Source organism: Aquarana catesbeiana, linkage group LG04 (genome assembly GCF_042186555.1).
Source record: "Aquarana catesbeiana isolate 2022-GZ linkage group LG04, ASM4218655v1, whole genome shotgun sequence".
In the NCBI taxonomy this organism is placed as follows: domain Eukaryota; kingdom Metazoa; phylum Chordata; class Amphibia; order Anura; family Ranidae; genus Aquarana; species Aquarana catesbeiana.
This window is the reverse complement of record NC_133327.1, coordinates 652,750,266-652,768,774: the sequence shown is the minus strand read 5'-3', so window position 1 is coordinate 652,768,774 and position 18,509 is coordinate 652,750,266. Positions and strand designations below refer to the sequence as shown.

The 18,509-nt window shown below is 41.8% G+C and overlaps 1 protein-coding gene across 1 annotated transcript in view; it reads left to right on the top strand.

The window, feature by feature from the left end:
* LRPPRC (leucine rich pentatricopeptide repeat containing) overlaps positions 1 to 18,509 on the top strand; it is a 337,307-nt gene that overhangs the window by 52,890 nt on the left and 265,908 nt on the right. Inside the window, exons 12-13 of the mRNA XM_073628468.1 lie at positions 13,839 to 13,957; positions 17,875 to 17,968. Of these exons, the coding sequence (XP_073484569.1) occupies positions 13,839 to 13,957; positions 17,875 to 17,968 (213 nt within the window). The remainder of the gene's footprint in view (positions 1 to 13,838; positions 13,958 to 17,874; positions 17,969 to 18,509) is intronic.

The following is an 18,509-nucleotide window of genomic DNA, read 5'->3' as shown; positions in this document are numbered from 1 at the left end:
AGTTGGTCAGAGACTACAGGCATGCTACAAGGTGTGGTCAGCGTCTACAAACATGCAGCAGGTGGTGGTCAGCAACTGCAAACATGCTAAAGAAGTTGTTGGAGACTTAGGACATGCTTCAAGGAACCTTTTATACAGCCGTGTCCAAAAAGTTTTGAGAATGACACACACATTAATTTTCACAAAGTCTGCTGCCTCAGTCTTTTTGATGGCAGTTTGCATATAGTCCAGAATGTTATGAAGAGTTGTCAGATGCATTGCAATTAATTGCAAAGTCCCTCTTTGCCATGAAAATCAACTTAATTCCAAAAAAAAATTCCATTGCATTTCAGCCCTGCCACAAAAGGACCAGCTGACATGTCAATGATTTCTCTCGTTAACATAGGTGTCGAGAGGTGTAGACGAGGACAAGGCTGTAATGCTAATTGAGTTAGTATAACAGACTGGAAGCTTTAAAGTGTAAGTAAACTTCTATCACTGAATTTTACCTATAGGTAAGCCTATAATAAGGCTTACCTATAGGTAGTGCAAATATCTCCTAAACATTCACAGTTTAGGAGATATCTACTGTGCATGCAGCCAGTAAAATCACTGGCGCATGCGCCCTGAAGGAACGGCCACCGGGCCGTCCCTTCAGAGCACTGTACCGTAAATGGTGGCATGCGCAGGAGTGCCATCATAGAGCCGGAATCTGTGAACCCTGAGGCAATAGGGGGAAGTTGGAAGCGACTGCAGCTCTGACATCTCACCGCTGGAAGGGCTTCAGGTAAGTTTAACATCATGTGCTGGTTTGCGATGCATACTAGCACATTATGACTTTACCTTGCAGGGTACAATAAAAAAAAAGTCCAGCGTTTTACAACCGCTTTAAAAGAAGGGTGGTGCTTATATTCATTGTCTCTTCTTTTTGTTAACCATGGTTACCTGCAAGGAAACATGTGCAGTCATCAATGGTTTGCACAAAAAGGGATTCACAGGCAAGGATATTGCTGCTACTAAGATTGCATCTAAATCAACCATTTATTAAAAATAAATGATTATTGTACACAATTTATATAGCGCCAACAGTTTACGCAGTGCTTTACAATGTAGTGGGTGGACAGCACAAATTACAGTACAATACAGAAGGGACAGGAGGGCCCTGCTCATAGAGCTTTTCATTCTAAAGGGAGGAGGTGGTGGCAAAAAAGTTAGCGGATGCAGGGAATGATTTGATGGGGTTGTTAGGTGGGTGTGGGATAGGCTTCCCTGAATAAGTGAGTTTTCAGAGATCTCCTACAGGTGGATAGGTTAGGGTCTGATCAGGTATACCGGGGCAGGGAGTTCCAGAGGTTGGGAGAGGCTCTGGAGAAGTCTTGGTGGTGTAGCTGGGGATGGTCTTGTACGTTGTGGTTAAATTGACAAAAATAAAATAAAAAATCAACCATTTTCAATCAATCATTAAGAATTTCAAGGAAAAAGGACTGTCTCCTACAGTTGATTCAGCTGCGGGATCGGGGCACCAACAGTACAGAGCTTGCTCAGGAATGGCAGCAGGGAGATGTGAGTGCGTCTGCATGCACAGTGAGGTGAAGACTTTTGGAGGATGGCCTGGTGTCAAAAAAGGGCAGCAAAGAAGCCACTTCTTTTCAGGAAAAATATCAGGGACAGAGTGACATTCTGCAAAAGGTACAGGGATTGGACTGCTGAGGACTGGGGTAAAGTCATTTTCGCTGATAAATCCCCTTTAATATTGTTTGGGGCATCCAGGAAAAAAACATTGTCGGGAGAAGAAAAGGTGAGCGCTACCATCAGTTTTGTGTCATGCCAAAACTAAAGCATCCTTAGACCATTCATGTGTGGGGTTGCTTCTTGGCCAAGGGAGTGGACTCACTCATCATTTTGCCTAAGAACACAGCCATGAATAAAGAATGATAAAAACATCTTCTGAGAGCAACTTCTCCCAACCATCCAAGAGTTTGGTGACGAACAATGCCTTTATCAGCACAAAGGAGTGCTTCCCAAGTTATAACAAAGTGGCTTGGGAAACAAAAACATTGAAATTTTGGGTCCATGGCCAGGAAACTCCTCAGACCTTAATCCCATTAATTTGTCAATCCTCAAGAGACAGGTGAAAAAAAACAACCCCACAAATTCTGACAAACTCCAAGCACTGATTATGCAAGAATTGGCTGCCATCAGTCAGGATGTGGCCCAGAAGTTGATTGACAGCATGCCAGGGCCAATTGCAGAGGTATTGAAAAAGAATGGTCAAGCAGTTAAGAAACATAATGAACAATATCATGGTAAATGAGATACTGACGGCTTTTGCTTCGGACACATGATAAAGTTCTCAGGTTCTGGCAGCCGTGGATAGCATATATCCAACCTTCTAGATTAGATAATGAGTTTTTTCAATTTAAGTGATGCCCCGTCGCATAACCCGTAGGACGATTTTTTCTCTTTTCACCTCATTTCACCTTCATTTTCCTTCTGTTTCCCAGATTTTTCTCTAGCCCTTCTCTTTTCATGTGTAATTGCCTTACTGGCCGTGGTTTTGTTGAAGATGGTTACGACGATTGCATTTCTTACTGGTATATCCTATACTCATCTATATAGACATCCACAGTCTACAAGTTTAAATTTTTTGTAGAAAAATATAGAAAGGTCTTGCGAGCCACAAATGGGTTAATGCCTCTAGAGTAAATTTCCTAATGAAGGCAAGCTGCAAACACTAACCACGTTTCATATCCGTGTAAGTGACAAAATTAATCTAAAAACTGTGTCTGCGCTAAACCCAGGATCAGTAAAAAATGTGCAAAAAACAAATATGAACATTAAAAAATGCAAATAATGAATGTGACAATCATATGTGCTATCAATCAGTGATAAATAATCAAAGTGCAACATGCATAAAATATAAAGTCCAAGTGCTCATAAAAGTATCAAAGGTGTATTCACTTCTCCAATAAAGTGATATGCAAAGTTCATAAATAACAAACGCAAGATTCATAAATAACAAAACTCAAAGTGCATAGATAATGTCCATCATCAGTGATATCCATCGTGCTCATCCAAAACCGTGTGTACAGGGATATAAAGCATGCTTCAGTGCTCTCCAGTGACACCCAACAGCATATGCGCTCACCTCTGAGCGTGTGACACAGTAACTAAACTATGTCTAAACACGCATGGGAGCCACTCCTCGGCTCTAAAAGGTATGCAGACGCTGACCTCCAACTTGCTCAGATAGCATCACGATTCATAAAATAGGAAGAAAGAAACTCCATAGTGTAATATATTTATTGTAAAATCAACACTTCCCCTCATAGGGGTACTCACATTGTGTGGGTGCGTGAGTGCACCATCCTAATCAAGGTTATACAATATAAGGAACACTGGTACGGCGTGTGGTGTGGTATGTTCTTCTCATCTGCTCCTCCGTGCAGTTTATGAGCTTTATGAACTTTGCATATCACTTTATTGGAGAAGTGAATACACCTTTGATACTTTTATGAGCACTTGGACTTTATATTTTATGCATGTTGCACTTTGGTTATTTATCACTGATTGATAGCACATATGATTGTCACATTCATTATTTGCATTTTTTAATGTTCATATTTGTTTTTTGCACATTTTTTACTGATCCTGGGTTTAGCGCAGACACAGTTTTTAGATTAATTTTAAATTTTTTGTGTTCTTCAATACCATGCTTGGGTGTCGTTTTAGTCCATAGCACATTACAGTGTGAAATTTCAAGCTTTCTTCACTAAGGACTTATGGACTTTAGTTATCACGTTATATTGATTTTGGAGATTATGTAACATTTTTGATGCATCCCTTTTGTCTGGATTTTCACTTATGTAATAGGTCATGTAACCATATCATTGTTGGACTAATTTTGTCAAATTTAATTTTGATAAATTCCTTTGTAAAAGAAAAAGAAGAAAAAGCACTGCAAATATTGACTCTTGCATAAACTATATGTAATTGTCAGTGAAAGCCTTTGACCCTTATGAAATGATTGTCATTCTCAAAACTTTTGGCTAGGGCTGTAGACTACAGACCCATTATTGGACTACTGGCTATTTCAGCTTCTGTGCAAATCCGTGATTCTACATTTGTTCTCTCTAAGGCATGAGTCCCCCTATTCTACATTTGCTCACTCATGTCTTTATGGACCTTGGTTTGTGCACTGGTCCAAATCATTTGGTGGAGGGGGGGGGGTTATGGCTGTGGGGTTGTTTTTCAGGGGTTGAGATTGGCCCCTTAGTTCCAGTGAAGGGAACACCTAAGGCATCAGCATACCAAGACATTTTGGACAATTTCGTGCTTCCAACTTTGTAGGAACAGTTCGAGGATGGCCCCTTCCTGTTCCAACATGACTGCGCACCAGTGTACAAAGCAAGGTCCAAAGACATGGATGAGCAAGTTTGGGGTGGAGGAACTTGACTGGCCTGCACAACCAAATAGAACACCTTTGGGGTGCATTAGAGTGGAGACTGTGAGCCAGGCCTTCTCATTCAACATCAATGCGTGACCTCACAAATGCACTTCTGGAAGAATGGTCAAACATTCCCCATAGACACACTCCTAAATCTTGTGGACAGCCTTCCCAGAAGAGTTGAAGCTGTTAAAGCTGCAAAGGGTGGGTCAACTCAATATTGAACCCTACGGACTTAGACTGGGATGCCATTAAAGTTCATGTGCTTGTAAAGGCAGGCGTCCCAATACTCTTGACAATATTGTGTATATAGCAGAGGAAGGAGGAAGCAGAGTGAAGTCACACTGGATGCTTTGGATTGAGGCAGGTATGCACTATAGAAGGATACACTTTTTGTTAATTTTTTCATTTCAGAGGTTTACAACCACTAACCACTTGCCACTCGCCCCTAGGGCACACAGTGGTTTGATCCCATGACCACTGTGTCTGGTGGACATAGCGAATCACAGTACTCAGTCACAGCGACCGGGTTATCATGTGATCGTTATGACCAATCATTACATGCAAGCAAAACTGTCATGAATGGAAGTCATTCATGACAGCTTGCTTACTGTTGTGATGCTGTAACTGGCCTACAGCTATCACATGGTATCTGGGCCAGTCACAGCACCCTGTACAGTAGGATTAGGTATAGTCTATCATGGTAGTCGGCATCCCGTCGATCGTGAGAGGGTGAGGGGTAGATCTCGTGTCTGCTGTGCTGACCACTGCTGTCCAACAATTCCTTCCTGACTTCGGAGCAGAGCAGCACACACAAGCAGCTGGCTCTGCAGCATGGCTTCACTGACTAGTTTGATCCTCCACCCACATCCGTCCTGCCCATTTTCCACATCTCATACAGGCACTCGGTATGGATGTGAGGGGAGAGACTGAAGGCATCATGTCGGAACAAGCAGGTAAGGAACTGATCATTAGGGAAGGGCAAACAGTAGTGGGCTATATACTCCTGATCTGTTAATGCTGAGCTGTATACTCCTGATCTGTTAATGCTGAGCTGTATACTCCTGATCTGTTAATGCTGAGCTGTATACTCCTGACCTGTTAATGCCGAGCTGTATACTCCTGACCTGTTAATGCTGGGCTGTATACTCCTGATTTGTGAATGCTGAGCTATATACTTCAGACCTATTAATGCTGAGCTATATACAGTAGAGGTCGACCGATATGGGTTTTTCTCTGGCCGATGCCGATATTTAGAAATCTCGGTGGCCGATGGCCGATATGTGATGCCGATTTTTTTGGGCCGATGTATTAGGCCGATCCCCCCCCCCCCCTTCATCTCATAAAATCTAGGGGCGTTTTTCAGGCGCTTTTGGGCTAAAAATAGCGCCTGTAAAGTGCCTGTAAAACGGCTTCCCTGCAGTCTCAGTGTGAAAGCCCAAGTGCAAGTGCTTTCACACTGAGGTGATGCGCTGGCAGGATGTTAAAAAAAAGTCCTGCAAGCAGCATCTTTGGAGCGACGTATACCACCACTCCTGCCCATTGGAAAAGAATGCGCACTGCTGCCGAAGCGCCTGCAAAGCGTTTCGGCAGCGGCGCTTCAGGGGCGCATTTAACCCCTTCCTCGGCTTCTAGCTGGGTTATAAGCGCCCCGCTAGCAGCCGAATAGCGCCCCTAAAATGACGGTAAAGCGCCGATAAAACTAGCAGCATTTTACCGTCAACGCATGCCCGCTCCAGTGTGTGCCCAACCTTAAGTGATACAGAATTTTTTTTACATTTAAACATTTATTAAACAAAACAAACCTCCAATCAGTTCACTTGTATGTAGAATTTAGAAAAAAAAAAAAACTATATCTTAAATATTAAATATACAAAAACAGGTAATCAAAACTTTTGGACGAAAAAAAATGGGCTGACTTTACTGCTTAGTTTTTTTTTATTTATTAATGTATTTTTTTTTTTTTAAAAATGCGTTTGAAAGACCGCTGCGCAAATACCGTGTGACATAAAATATTGCAACAACCGCTATTCTTTAAATGGTTAAACTGAGAGCTTCTACACAAGTAGTGAGTGTACAGCTTGTATAACAGTGTAAATTTGTTGTCCCCTCAAAATAACGCAACACACAGCCATTAATGTCTAAACCACTGGCAACAAAAGTGAGTACACCCCTAAGTGAAAATGTCCAAATTGGGCCCAAAGTGTCAATATTTTGTGTGGCCACCATTATTTTACAGCACTGCCTTAACCCTCTTGGGCATGGAGTTCACCAGAGCTTCACAGGTTGCCACTGGAGTCCTCTTCTACTCCTCCATGACGACCTCACAGAGCTGGTGGATGTTAGATACCTTGCGCTCCTCCACCTTCCGTTTGAGGATGCCCCACAGATGCTCAGTAGGGTTTAGGTCTGGAGACATGCTTGGCCAGTCCATCACCTTTACCCTCAGTTTCTTTAGCAAGGCAGTGGTCATCTTGGAGGTGTGTTTGGGGTCATTATGTTGGAATACTGCCCTGTGGCCCAGTTTCCGAAGGGAGGGGATCATGCTCTGCTTCAGAATGTCACTGTACATGTTGACATTCATGGTTCCCTCAATGAACTGTAGTTCCCCAGTGCCGGCAGCACTCATGCAGCCCCAGACCGTGACACCCCCACCACCATGCTTTACTGTAGGCAAGAGTCAGACACACTTGTCTTTGTACTCCTCCCCTGGTTGCTGCCACACACGCTTGACACCATCTGAACCAAATGAGCTTATCTTGATCTCGTCAGACCACAGTTCCAGTAATCCATGTCCTTAGTCTGCTTGTCTTCAGCAAACTGTTTGCAGGCTTTCTTCTGCATCATCTTTAGAAGAGGCTTCCTTCTGGGGCGACAGCCATGCAGACCAATTTGATGCAGTGTGCGGTGTATGGTCTGAGCACTGACAGGCTGACCCCCCCCCCCCACCCCTTCAACCTCTGGAGCAATGCTGGCAGCACTCATACGTCTATTTCCCAAAGACAAACTCAGTTTCTTTGTTCGACCATGGCGAGGCCTGTTCTGAGTGGAACCCGTCCTTTTAAACCACTGTATGGTCTTGGCCACCGTGCTGCAGTTCCTTTTTTAGGGTCTTGGCAACCTTCGTATAGCCTAGGCCATCTTTATGTAGAGCAACAATTCTTTTTTTTTTTTTTTTCAGATCCTCAGAGTTCTTTGCCATGTGGTACCATGTTGAGCTTCCAGTGACCAGTATGAGAGAGTGAGAGCAGTAAAACCAAATTGAACACACCTGCTCCCCGTTCACACCTGAGATCTTGTAACACTAACGAGTCACATGACACCGGGCAGGGAAAATGGCTAATAATTTGGATATTTTCACTTAGGGGTGTACTCACTTTTGTTGCCAGTGGTTTAGACATTAATGGCTGTGTGTTGAGTTATTTTGAAGGGACGTCAAATTTACACTGTTATACAAGCTGTACACTCACTACTTTACATTGTAGCAAAGTGTCATTTCTTCAGTGTTGTCACATGAAAAGATGTAATAAAATATTTACAAAAATGTGAGAGGTGTACTCACTTTTGTGAGATACTGTACTTCAGATCTGTTAATGCTGAGCTGTATACTCCTGACCTGTAATGCTGGGCTGTATACTCCTGACCTGTAATGCTGGGCTATATACTCCTGATCTGTGAATGCTGAACTGTATACTCCTGATCTGTGAATGCTGAACTGTATACTCCTGATCTGTGAATGCTGAACTGTATACTCCTGACCTGTGAATGCTGAACTGTATACTCCTGACCTGTGAATGCTGAACTGTATACTCCTGACCTGTGAATGCTGAACTGTATACTCCTGACCTGTGAATGCTGAACTGTATACTCCTGATTTCCTGATTTGTTGATGCTGAACTGTATACTCCTGACCTGTGAATGCTGAACTGTATACTCCTGACCTGTGAATGCTGAACTGTATACTCCTGACCTGTGAATGCTGAACTGTATACTCCTGACCTGTGAATGCTGAACTGTATACTCCTGATTTCCTGATTTGTTGATGCTGAACTGTATACTCCTGACCTGTGAATGCTGAACTGTATACTCCTGACCTGTGAATGCTGAACTGTATACTCCTGATTTCCTGATTTGTTGATGCTGAACTGTATACTCCTGATTTGTTAATGCTGGGCTGTATACTTCTGACCTGTGAATGCTGAACTGTATACTCCTGACCTGTTGATGTTGAACTGTATACTCCTGATTTGTTAATGCTGGGTTGTATACTCCTGACCTGTTAATGCTGAGCTATATGTACTCCTGACCTGTTAATGCTGAGCTATATATACTCCTGATCTGTGAATACTGGGCTATATATACTCCTGATCTGTGAATACTGGGCTATGTACTCCTGACCTGTAATGTTGGGCTATATACACCTGACCTGTGAACTTTAGTTACTCCTGACCTGGATAAGTTCATATTTTTACATTGACATTTGTATTATTATATTTTTCTAAAGGCCAGTTCACAAAAGAATTTGGTGTAGGAAACATGCATTCCTTGATCGTTTCCCTCACTGCCGGTGAGCACACTGCCTTTGCGATCTGCATGCAGGTGCCAATGTATTGGTAACAACACCCCAAATGCAGATCGCAAATGCAGTACATGTGGGGCACCATATCGCATGATTCTGTAGTACCATGCTGTTTGCTGCAGTGTGCTTTTAAACGTAATGCATGCATTACATTTTTCTACATTCCAGTGTGATTTTCAGCCCTTTCAAATGAATAGGCTGTCAAAATGCACCACACGGGGAAAACGTGGGAAATGCACAGGAGTGTGCCAAAGTACCGTGTGATCCCGGAGTCAATTGGCCCCAAGTTTTCTTCAAAACTGCCATATTTTTTTAATTGCCTTGCTAGGTTAGCACCCAAAAATAGTGCGTTGTGCCCGGTGATCTTTGATTTTCCCATGTTGTTCAGGTAGATCTCCACCACTGTAAGGTTGCTTACCCCTGGTCTATCACAATAGCAAGCAAGCTGTCATTAATGAAAGCCATTCCTGACTGGTAAAAAGATTGCTTATAACAATGATCATCACTGTTCTAAGCCAAACTAGTGTAAAAAAAAAAAAAAAGTCCAAAGTAATATGGTATCATTATGGATGTTAATTAATTTCATTAGCCAGAATAATAATTCTGGCCATTGAAATAAATTGGTGCTCAGGTGCGTTTAGACATGTTAAGGTGTGTCAAGCTTTTTTCTGCCTAAATTCTGCTCCTGGATGCATTGGCTGTGGGGGAGGGGGTTTTGCTTCTATCTCTAAACACCACTAATGCTGTGATTGGACACAGCGTGAGCCAATCGGCATGTTCAGAGGATCCGATGTCTGCCAGGATCTGCAGCTCAGCAGAACAGTGGTCTGTGTAAACAAGGCAGATTGCCGTTCTTTAAGAAGGGAAGACGGAGAATCTTGTGCTTCTGCTAAGCAAGAACACGGATATCTGCATTCCCACAGTAAAAGCACCTCCACCACATAGCAAGCGCTCCCTAGGAACACATTTAACCCTTAGATCGCCCCTGATGTTAAACCCTCCCCTGAATTTTTTGGTGACGTCTAGTGGCCAATCTAGGTACTACACGGCCGGATTACTATTTAAATCAACTTCACAGATCACTCCTTGCTCTGAGAAAGTTAGCAAGTCTAGCTAACGAAACGCAGCGTCAGCGTGACGTCGACATTGAGAGGCCGAATGTAATGTGCAACAGAGACAACTTCTAACGGCGATGGTATTGAGATCCTTGGAAAAATTGACATCACCTTTGGGTGTGGACAGAGTCATAAGCTTGAATGCAAACTGCATAACATCTGCACCCTGAAACAGGATACGGGAGCTGTTTGGCAGATCGGACAGTGAAAATGGCTGAGGTGGTGAGAATAGTGTTTCCCTATATGTTGATATAGAATGTCACATGAGGATTACTAGCTGGTAATCAGAACAGCCTGATTCTCACCTCCAGTGCACACTTGTCTCCACCACTCCCACCATTTTCCTTTCTCCCCCTGTGTGATGAACTGAAACTCAGGAATTAATTACAAGGACTTTCTAATTACCATGCAATGCCACTTTAGGAAGTCGCAAGACTAAGGAATTATCTATACAAAGTAGTTTTGTATATATGCTCTGTCCTGGACTATTCCAACCTGAAGCTGCTCTTGAACATCCACACCAGTGAATAATACACCTTTTAGTACTATCTAGGAATTGTATTGAACTACTGAACTCTTACCTGCATTTTTATGCTTTTTTTTTTTTTTTGCCAATTTTTTTGCAATTTTTATTCAAACATCTAGATTAAGTAGTGTGATTGCTGGAGTGTATGTATGTATGTATGTATGTGCGGCTGTATTCGATCCTAAGGCAATGTTGTCTTTTTAAATTTGTGTAAGATTGTTTTTTCACTTGGATTTCAATATTATTTCTTTTAGAATTATTATGGTGCATTTTCTATCTTATTCAACTATAGTGTTCTGCTAGGTGACCTTCTTTGTAGGATTCCTTTCTTTTCTTTTGCATAGTCTGTGTTCTGGTCATGTGGGCTGCACCATCTAAGGGCTCATATGGCGATTTGGTTAAAACAATATATGTATGTATGTATGACCTTTCAAAAGTCTGTTTAAACAGTTGATCTGGGAAAAAACAACTTTGAAAGTTAAACCCTTCCCTGTCAGTGTCATTAGTACAGTGACAGTGTGTGTTTTTTTTTTTTTTTTTTTTTTAATGCACTGATCGCTGAATTGGTGTCACTTAGTGGCAAAGTTGTCGCAAAAAATCGCTAATCATCGCCATTACGAGTAAAAAAAAAAAAAATTCCATAAATCTATCCCCTAGTTTGTAGACGCGATAACTATTTCACAAACCAATCAATATCCCCTATTTGGAATTTTTTTTACCAAAAATATGTAGCAGAATACATATTGGTCTAAATTTATGACGAAATTAGATTTTTTTTTTTTTTTTAATTGGATATGTTTTATAGCAGAAAGTAATAAATATTGCTTTTTTTTTTTCAAAATTGTCGGTCTTTTTTAATCAAATACCACCAAATGAAAGCTCTATTTGTGGGGAAAAAAGGATATTCATTTTATTTGGGTACAGTGTCGTACGACCGCGCAATTGTCAATTAAAGTAATGCAGTGCCGTATCGCAAAAAATGGCCTGGTCAGGAATGGGGTAAACCTTCCGGAGCTGAAGTGGTTATAAACTAGTAGGTAATGACATCTCCTATTTTGTATCCTGACCGGCTCCCTTGTAGCCGTATGAAGATCGGTGAGCTGTTAAATTGACAGAGTTCGCTGACCCCTTAGTTCCGTCTCTAATAGCCGTTTAGTGCAGCTGTGAAAACTGACCAAGTGTTTCATACACGCTGACATGCACTGTGAGAATATACCGTGTATCCAGACAGAAGGCCATAATTAATGTGCTATGAGATTTTTTTTCTTTTACAAGTCTCAAGCCAAAATCAGGCGTTTAGATTAAGGCAAACTTGAGCAGCTGATGCGACTTTAATTTGGTGTGACTTGCCTGCATGTATTTTTAAGTGCTCAGAGGGAATTCACATCGTATTATTTGCACCATTGTGCACTGCATAAAATATTCATAGAAGTGTCACTTTTCCATAGGTGGCACTCCAGGGCAGAGCTGGGGACTTTTCAAACTTTGCATTTCAAAAGTAGCAAATCCACGAAGCAAGCTGAGAAAAAAAATAAATAAGAAACATATGCTATGCCAGGGCGCAGGCCCGCAGCCTTGGAGCGTGTCCGCTTCAAACCACTGACATGTCAATACCTGTAGAAATTTTGACATAAGGAAGATAAGTGTGTATAATGGAATGAAAGCAAAGTCTTGTAAATATTATAGATTGACTGGGCCACCCCTCTGGCTCGACAGCGTTTAATGCTTCAGCTGCTGATGGGCTCCATTTATTCCAATCATGGAAAGTTACACAGTGTACGCTTCTTTTTCCGGATATGTCGGGAATGAGATTTTAGACAAATGCGTTAACTCATCTGCTTTGTTAACCTCTTAAAGTGTTACTAAACCCAGGAGCCCGCATTTGCAATATCTGTTCTCCCACAGTACACAGAACATATAAATTCAATTATTTTAGTATATATAAACTGCTAAAAAATCCTAAAAAAAATAAAAAAAAAAAAATTTGAAAAAAAAAAAAAATTAAACTTGCCTAAATCCTTGTTGCTAGGCAGTTTTCCTAATCTGCCTCTTCCTATTCCGCGGTGAGTTCTTCTCCTCCGTGAGCGGCCCCGTTGTCTTCTGGGAACTGTGTGTGTTCCCAGAACACCACGTGGCCATTCACAGAACGGAACTTTTTTTTTTTTTTTTTCAAAATTGTCGCGTTTTTTTGGTTTTAGCGCAAAAACTAAAAACCACAGAGGTGATCGATCAAATACCACCAAAAGAAAGCTCTATTTGTGGGGAAAAAAGGACATCAATTTTGTTTGGGTGCAACGTCGCACGACCGCGCAATTGTCAGTTAAAGCGACGCAGTGCCGAATTGCAAAAAGTGCTCTGGTCAGGAAGGGGGTAAAATCTTCCGGGGCTGAAGCGGTTAAGGACCAGGCCTTTTTCTCTTTACTCTCTCTACTTTCTCCTTTACTCTCTAGCAATACACACTAAACTGAGCATGTGCAGTGTCTCCAAGGCTCTGTAATATCAGGAGATTGATTGGGAACTGTGGAAGAAGGGGGGGATCAGAGAAGACAGTATCAAACAGCCTTTTTAAACATGGCAGTAGATTAACCCCTTAGGTTCCACAGTGAGTATACCAAGCATGCTTTTCTGCATACAGGCAGTCCCCGAGTTACGAACGGGTTAGGGACTGCCTAATTGTTCCTAAGTCGGATTTGTTCGTAAGTCGGAAGCGCATGCGCAGAACGGCAGAGATGTAGTTTTTCGCTGTTTTCCAACGTCGTTTTCCGATGTGCCCGACGCCGCCTCCAGTTCGTAAGCAGGAGTCGTTCGCAAGTCGGAGGTTCGTAACTCAGGGACCTCCTGTATACAGACTGATTTTACTGTTGTGGGTTTAGTAACACTTTAATGGATGTGTTTAATAAAGATACTAGAAATTTATCAGCTTACACACAGTGTGTGTCTATTGTGACTAATGTGAGGATCACATTTTAGGGAAAATTATTGCAGAAAACCAGTTCATTCCAAGGGTTTCACATACTTTTTCTTGCCACTGTATCTGGTCATGTTGAGCTCTTTACTGCCCACAAACCATTTTATTGATATTTCAATATTCTTGTAAGCAATAGATGGCTGAACAGTCAGTCACACCATAGAGTGTGCAGTTCTTGTTTTCAGCCTGAGTAAATGCTTTCTCATTTCTTTGCACTCTTTTAGGTTTTCTGCAGGTTCTCAGAGTGATGAAAGAGACGGGTGTGGATCTTGATTTGGATACCTTTAATTTTTATGTTGCTGAATTGTTCGCAAATGTCGAATCTCCTGAATCCATACTGCAGGTACAGTGATCCTTTTTTTTTTTTTTGAATGTTGGTAGAGACTAGAAAGCCCTGTGCACTCTGAAAACCATTCTCTGTGTCTACAAGGCCCTGTAAGTTTTGGTGTATTATTAGAGAGAATATACTCCCTCGTTGTGATTCGGTTCTGCATAAACTTTTTAAAATGCTATTTAGGAACAAACACGCCAAGATTTCCAATGATACTTTTAAGCCTAGTACACATGGGCCGAATGTCGGCCAACATCAGCCAGTTCAAAAGAAAGTGGCCGACATTCGGCCCTTATGTATGGCAGCCCGTCCATGTCGAAGGCTTGTGACCGGAAAAGGTCTTCTCAGCCAATGTCTGAGAGTGTTGACTGAAGTGTTCTAGTGGGGGGATTGCTGTACTACCGTCTGATTGTTAGTACAGCCGCTCCGACCTGAACTGTCAGTTTTCTTTTGATTCACCCCAGCGGGTCTAACCAAAAAAAACTAGTGGTGTTTAGGAGGCTTTCATTTTGTCTGCCATTGTAAAACTCTTAATTTTGGGTAACAACTGAAACATTTCTGAAGATTTTCTTTCCTGGTATTTATTCAAATACCTGGTGTTTGAGTTGAGTTTCCAGACTTCATCCTGTTAACAAGTTGGCATGACTATAGTGAAAGAAGAACTAGCCTCATCCAACAGAGCTAAAAAGGAGTTGGGTAATGGAAGAGACTTCAACAGAGGGGGCAACATGACTCTAAGCGGCAGACATTGGCACCATCAGTAGTTGCGCAGCATGCAGCACTAGAGTAGGTTAGTAGAGTGGCACCCCTTACAGAGGCACTGCCCCTCCTTCCCCACCATTATCTAAAACAGTGTTTCTCAGCTCTAGTCCTCAAGGCACCCCAACAGGTCATGTTTTCAGGATTTCCCTCAGATGAAACGACTGTGATAATTACTAAGGCAGTGAAACTGGTCAAATCACTGGTGAAAAATAATGGCTAGCCTGAAAACATGACCTGTTGGGGCGCCTTGAAGACTGGAGTTGAGAAACACCGATCTAGAATTAGATATGTTGGATATGCATGGCTGTAAGGCATCTTGCTAATGAACCTAGGTAAGACCTCAGGTACTTGTGAAACCTAAAAAGAGGTTAGCAGGTGACAGCTTCCCGCACCCACTCCTGCCCCCCGCCCCAAGAAGACAATGGCCCGGCACGAGGAATTCCCCTGTCGACACTTTCTGTTTTGATGGGGCAACCCATGGCTGCATAAAGAAATTTGCACAGTCTATGGCCAGTCTTAGTTTATTTTGTGCATTAGACGAAAAGTCAAAAGACAATGCACTACTCAGACCAAGGAACTTCACCCAGGGACTGTGGCACGTAGTGATTTTGGTGATTCAACCCTCCTCAAACTAGACGATCTTCAGAAAACTATGCAAACGCCTAATGCATTAACTCCTAAATTGTTTATTGTAAACTGATAAAATGGTAATATACTCACAAAAGCAGAATAAGATCAAGTTAGACAATAGCAGCAATCCAGCAAGTGAGATGAGTTTCCCCACCGATGCCACACCGTGGAGAAGCATATGCATTTCAGGGGGACAGATCCCCTTTTAGCTCTAAGGAATTGCTGCTATTGTCTAGCTTGATTTTATTCTGCTTTTGTGAGTATACAGTGAGGGGGAAAAAAAGTATTTGACCCCCTGCTAATTTTGTACGCTTACCCACTGACAAAGATATGATCAGTCTATAATTTTAATGGTATATTTATTTTAACGGTGAGAGACAGAATAACAACAAAAAAATCCAGAAAAAATGCATTTAAAAAAAGTTATAAATTGATTTGCATTTTAATGAGTGAAATAAGTATTTGATTCCCTATCAATCAGCAAGATTTCTGGCTCCCAGGTGTCTTTTATACAGGTAATGAGCTGAGATTAGGAACACGCTTTTAAAAGGAGTGCTCCTTATCTCAGATTGTTACCTGTATAAAAAGCCACCTGTCCACAGAAGCAATCAGTAAATCAGATTCCAATCTCTCCACCAAGGCCATGACCAAAGAGCTGTCCAAGGATGTCGGGGACAAGATTTTAGACCAACACAAGGCTGGATTGGGCTACAAGACCATCGCCAAGCAGCTTGGTGAGAGGGTAACAGTTGGTTTGATTTTTTGCAAATAGAAGAAACACAAAATAACTGTCAATCTGGGGCTCTATGCAAGATCTCTCTGATCATGAGAACGGTGAGGAATCAGCCCCGACCTACATGGGAGAATCTTGTCAATGATCTCAAGGCAGCTGGGACCATAGTCACCAAGAAAACATTGGTAACGCACTACGCCGTGAAGGACTAAAATCCTGCAGAACCCGCAAGGTCCCTTTTCTCAAAGCACATGTACAGGCCTATCTGATGTTTCAGAATGAACATCTGAATGATTTAGAGGAGAACTGGGTGAAAATGTTGTGGTCAGAGGAGACCAAAATCGTACTCTTTGGCATCAACTCAACGTGTTTGGAGGAGGAGGAATGCTGCCTATGACTCCAAGAACACCATGCCAACAGTCAAACATGGAGGTGGAAACATTATGGTTTGGAGGTGTTTTTCAGCTAAGGGGACAGGACAACTTCACCGCATCAAAGGAACGATGTATCGCCAAATCTTGGGTGAGAGCCTCCTTCCCTCAACGAGGGCATTGAAAATGGGTCGTGGATGGGTTTTTCAGCATGACAATGACCCTAAACACACGGCACAGGCAACAAAGGAGTGGCTCAAGAAGAAGTACATTAAGGTCCTGGAGGGGCCTAGCCAGTCTCCAGGCCTTTTTTTCCCATAGAAAATATGTGAAGGTTGTTGAAGGTTCGAGTTACAGAACGTCAGCCTTTAAATCTTAATGACTTTGAGAGGATCTGCAAAGAGGAGTGGGACAAAATCCCTCCTGAGATGTGTTCCAACCTGGTGGCCAACTACAAGAAACGTCTGATCTCTGTGATTGCCAACAAGGGTTTTGCCACCAAGTACTAAGTCATGTTTTGCGAAGGGATCAAATACTTATTTCACTCATTAAAATGCAAATCAAATTTAAAACTTTTTTTAAATGCATTTTTCTGGATATATTTTTGTTATTCTGTCTCCCACTGTTAAAATAAACCTACCAATAAAATTATAGACTGATCATTTCTTTGTCAGTAGGCAAATGTACAAAATCAGCAGGGGGTCAAATACTTTTTTCCCTCGCTGTATTCCCATTTTATACTTTGCGCCCTCTTGTACATGTTTTCACATTATTTTGTGCATTGTAGTATTGACAGCAATTGTTACCCTCATAAAATATTTCGGTACTGATGATTTCCTTCAGCCTTTTTCAGCCACTTCCTGTCTACATGTACTCACTCTGTGGCCAGCTGCACATCATTGCTCTGTACCCAGTTCCCGAGTGTGACAACAATGGACCATGCCTGCGCAATGTTTCCTTGCAGTCACTTGTAGCCTCCACCAGGAGGGCATGTGACAGGGTGAAGATGCAGGAGTGCAGTTGGGAGGCAGTTGTCACCCCATAACAGGAAGTTTCTGAACAAGGACCGCCATGCTAGGATCAGCAGGCGCTGTTTAATCAAACGGGAATGAAAAATTTTTTTGAGATGTTATTAAAATGCTAAGATGTATCTGAAGTGATTAGGTTTACATCTACTGTAAGGTGCTGTATATTCTTATGTATGAATTTATTTGCATCAGATGTGGTGGTCTGCATTTTGCTTTCCCATGCAGCATATGGACAGGACAAACACAACTGTTTAAAATGCTTTTCCAGCCTATTCAAATGGAGTGTTTCAGAACCCACATCCTGCACATACAGAAATGCATGCTTTACCATTACTTTTTTAACGTTCTATCTCTAATTTAGAAAACAAAAACTAAAAAAAACTCATTTTGTTTTTTTTAAATTAGGAGAATGAATTTCAAGAAGATTTTAATAAGCTTTACCTATCTGCGCTAAAAGGTGGACTCTTAAGCAGAAATCTAAAACGTGTTTATGATTTATGTGAGTATATGTGGTGTTCAACCTAGATTTTTATTCCAGGCTTTTTTTTTTTTAAATTTCTGTACTTTTAACATAGCCATGAACTCCGGGGTGAAAGTTTTGATTGGAGCTCTTGTTCAGTGACGCACAGCATACATTTTTATGTAATCCGGTTTTTACCATAAAGAATATTGTGACCTGATATGGTATATTCTTACTAAATGCATGTGTATCATCAACCCTTTTTTTATACCTTCTCAAACGCTGCATTATAGAATCTTTGTTGCAAATGACAGTATGATCAGATATAAAATTACTCACTAGGGATAGGTTGTAAAATTCTAAAAGTTTCTTCTTTTGAGTAGCAACCCTAAGGCTTGGTTCAGATCTCCCACGTATGGGGGAGTCAATCGCAGTAAAAACGCGCAAATAGAATCATGGGACGCCCGTCGCCCTCAAAAAAGCTCCTGTATTTCCTGTGTACTGCGATTGTCGCCAGACGAATCGTGGGAAAATCGTGCCGCGTTTGGGGTGCTAAAAATCAACGGTCAACGCCCTGGGA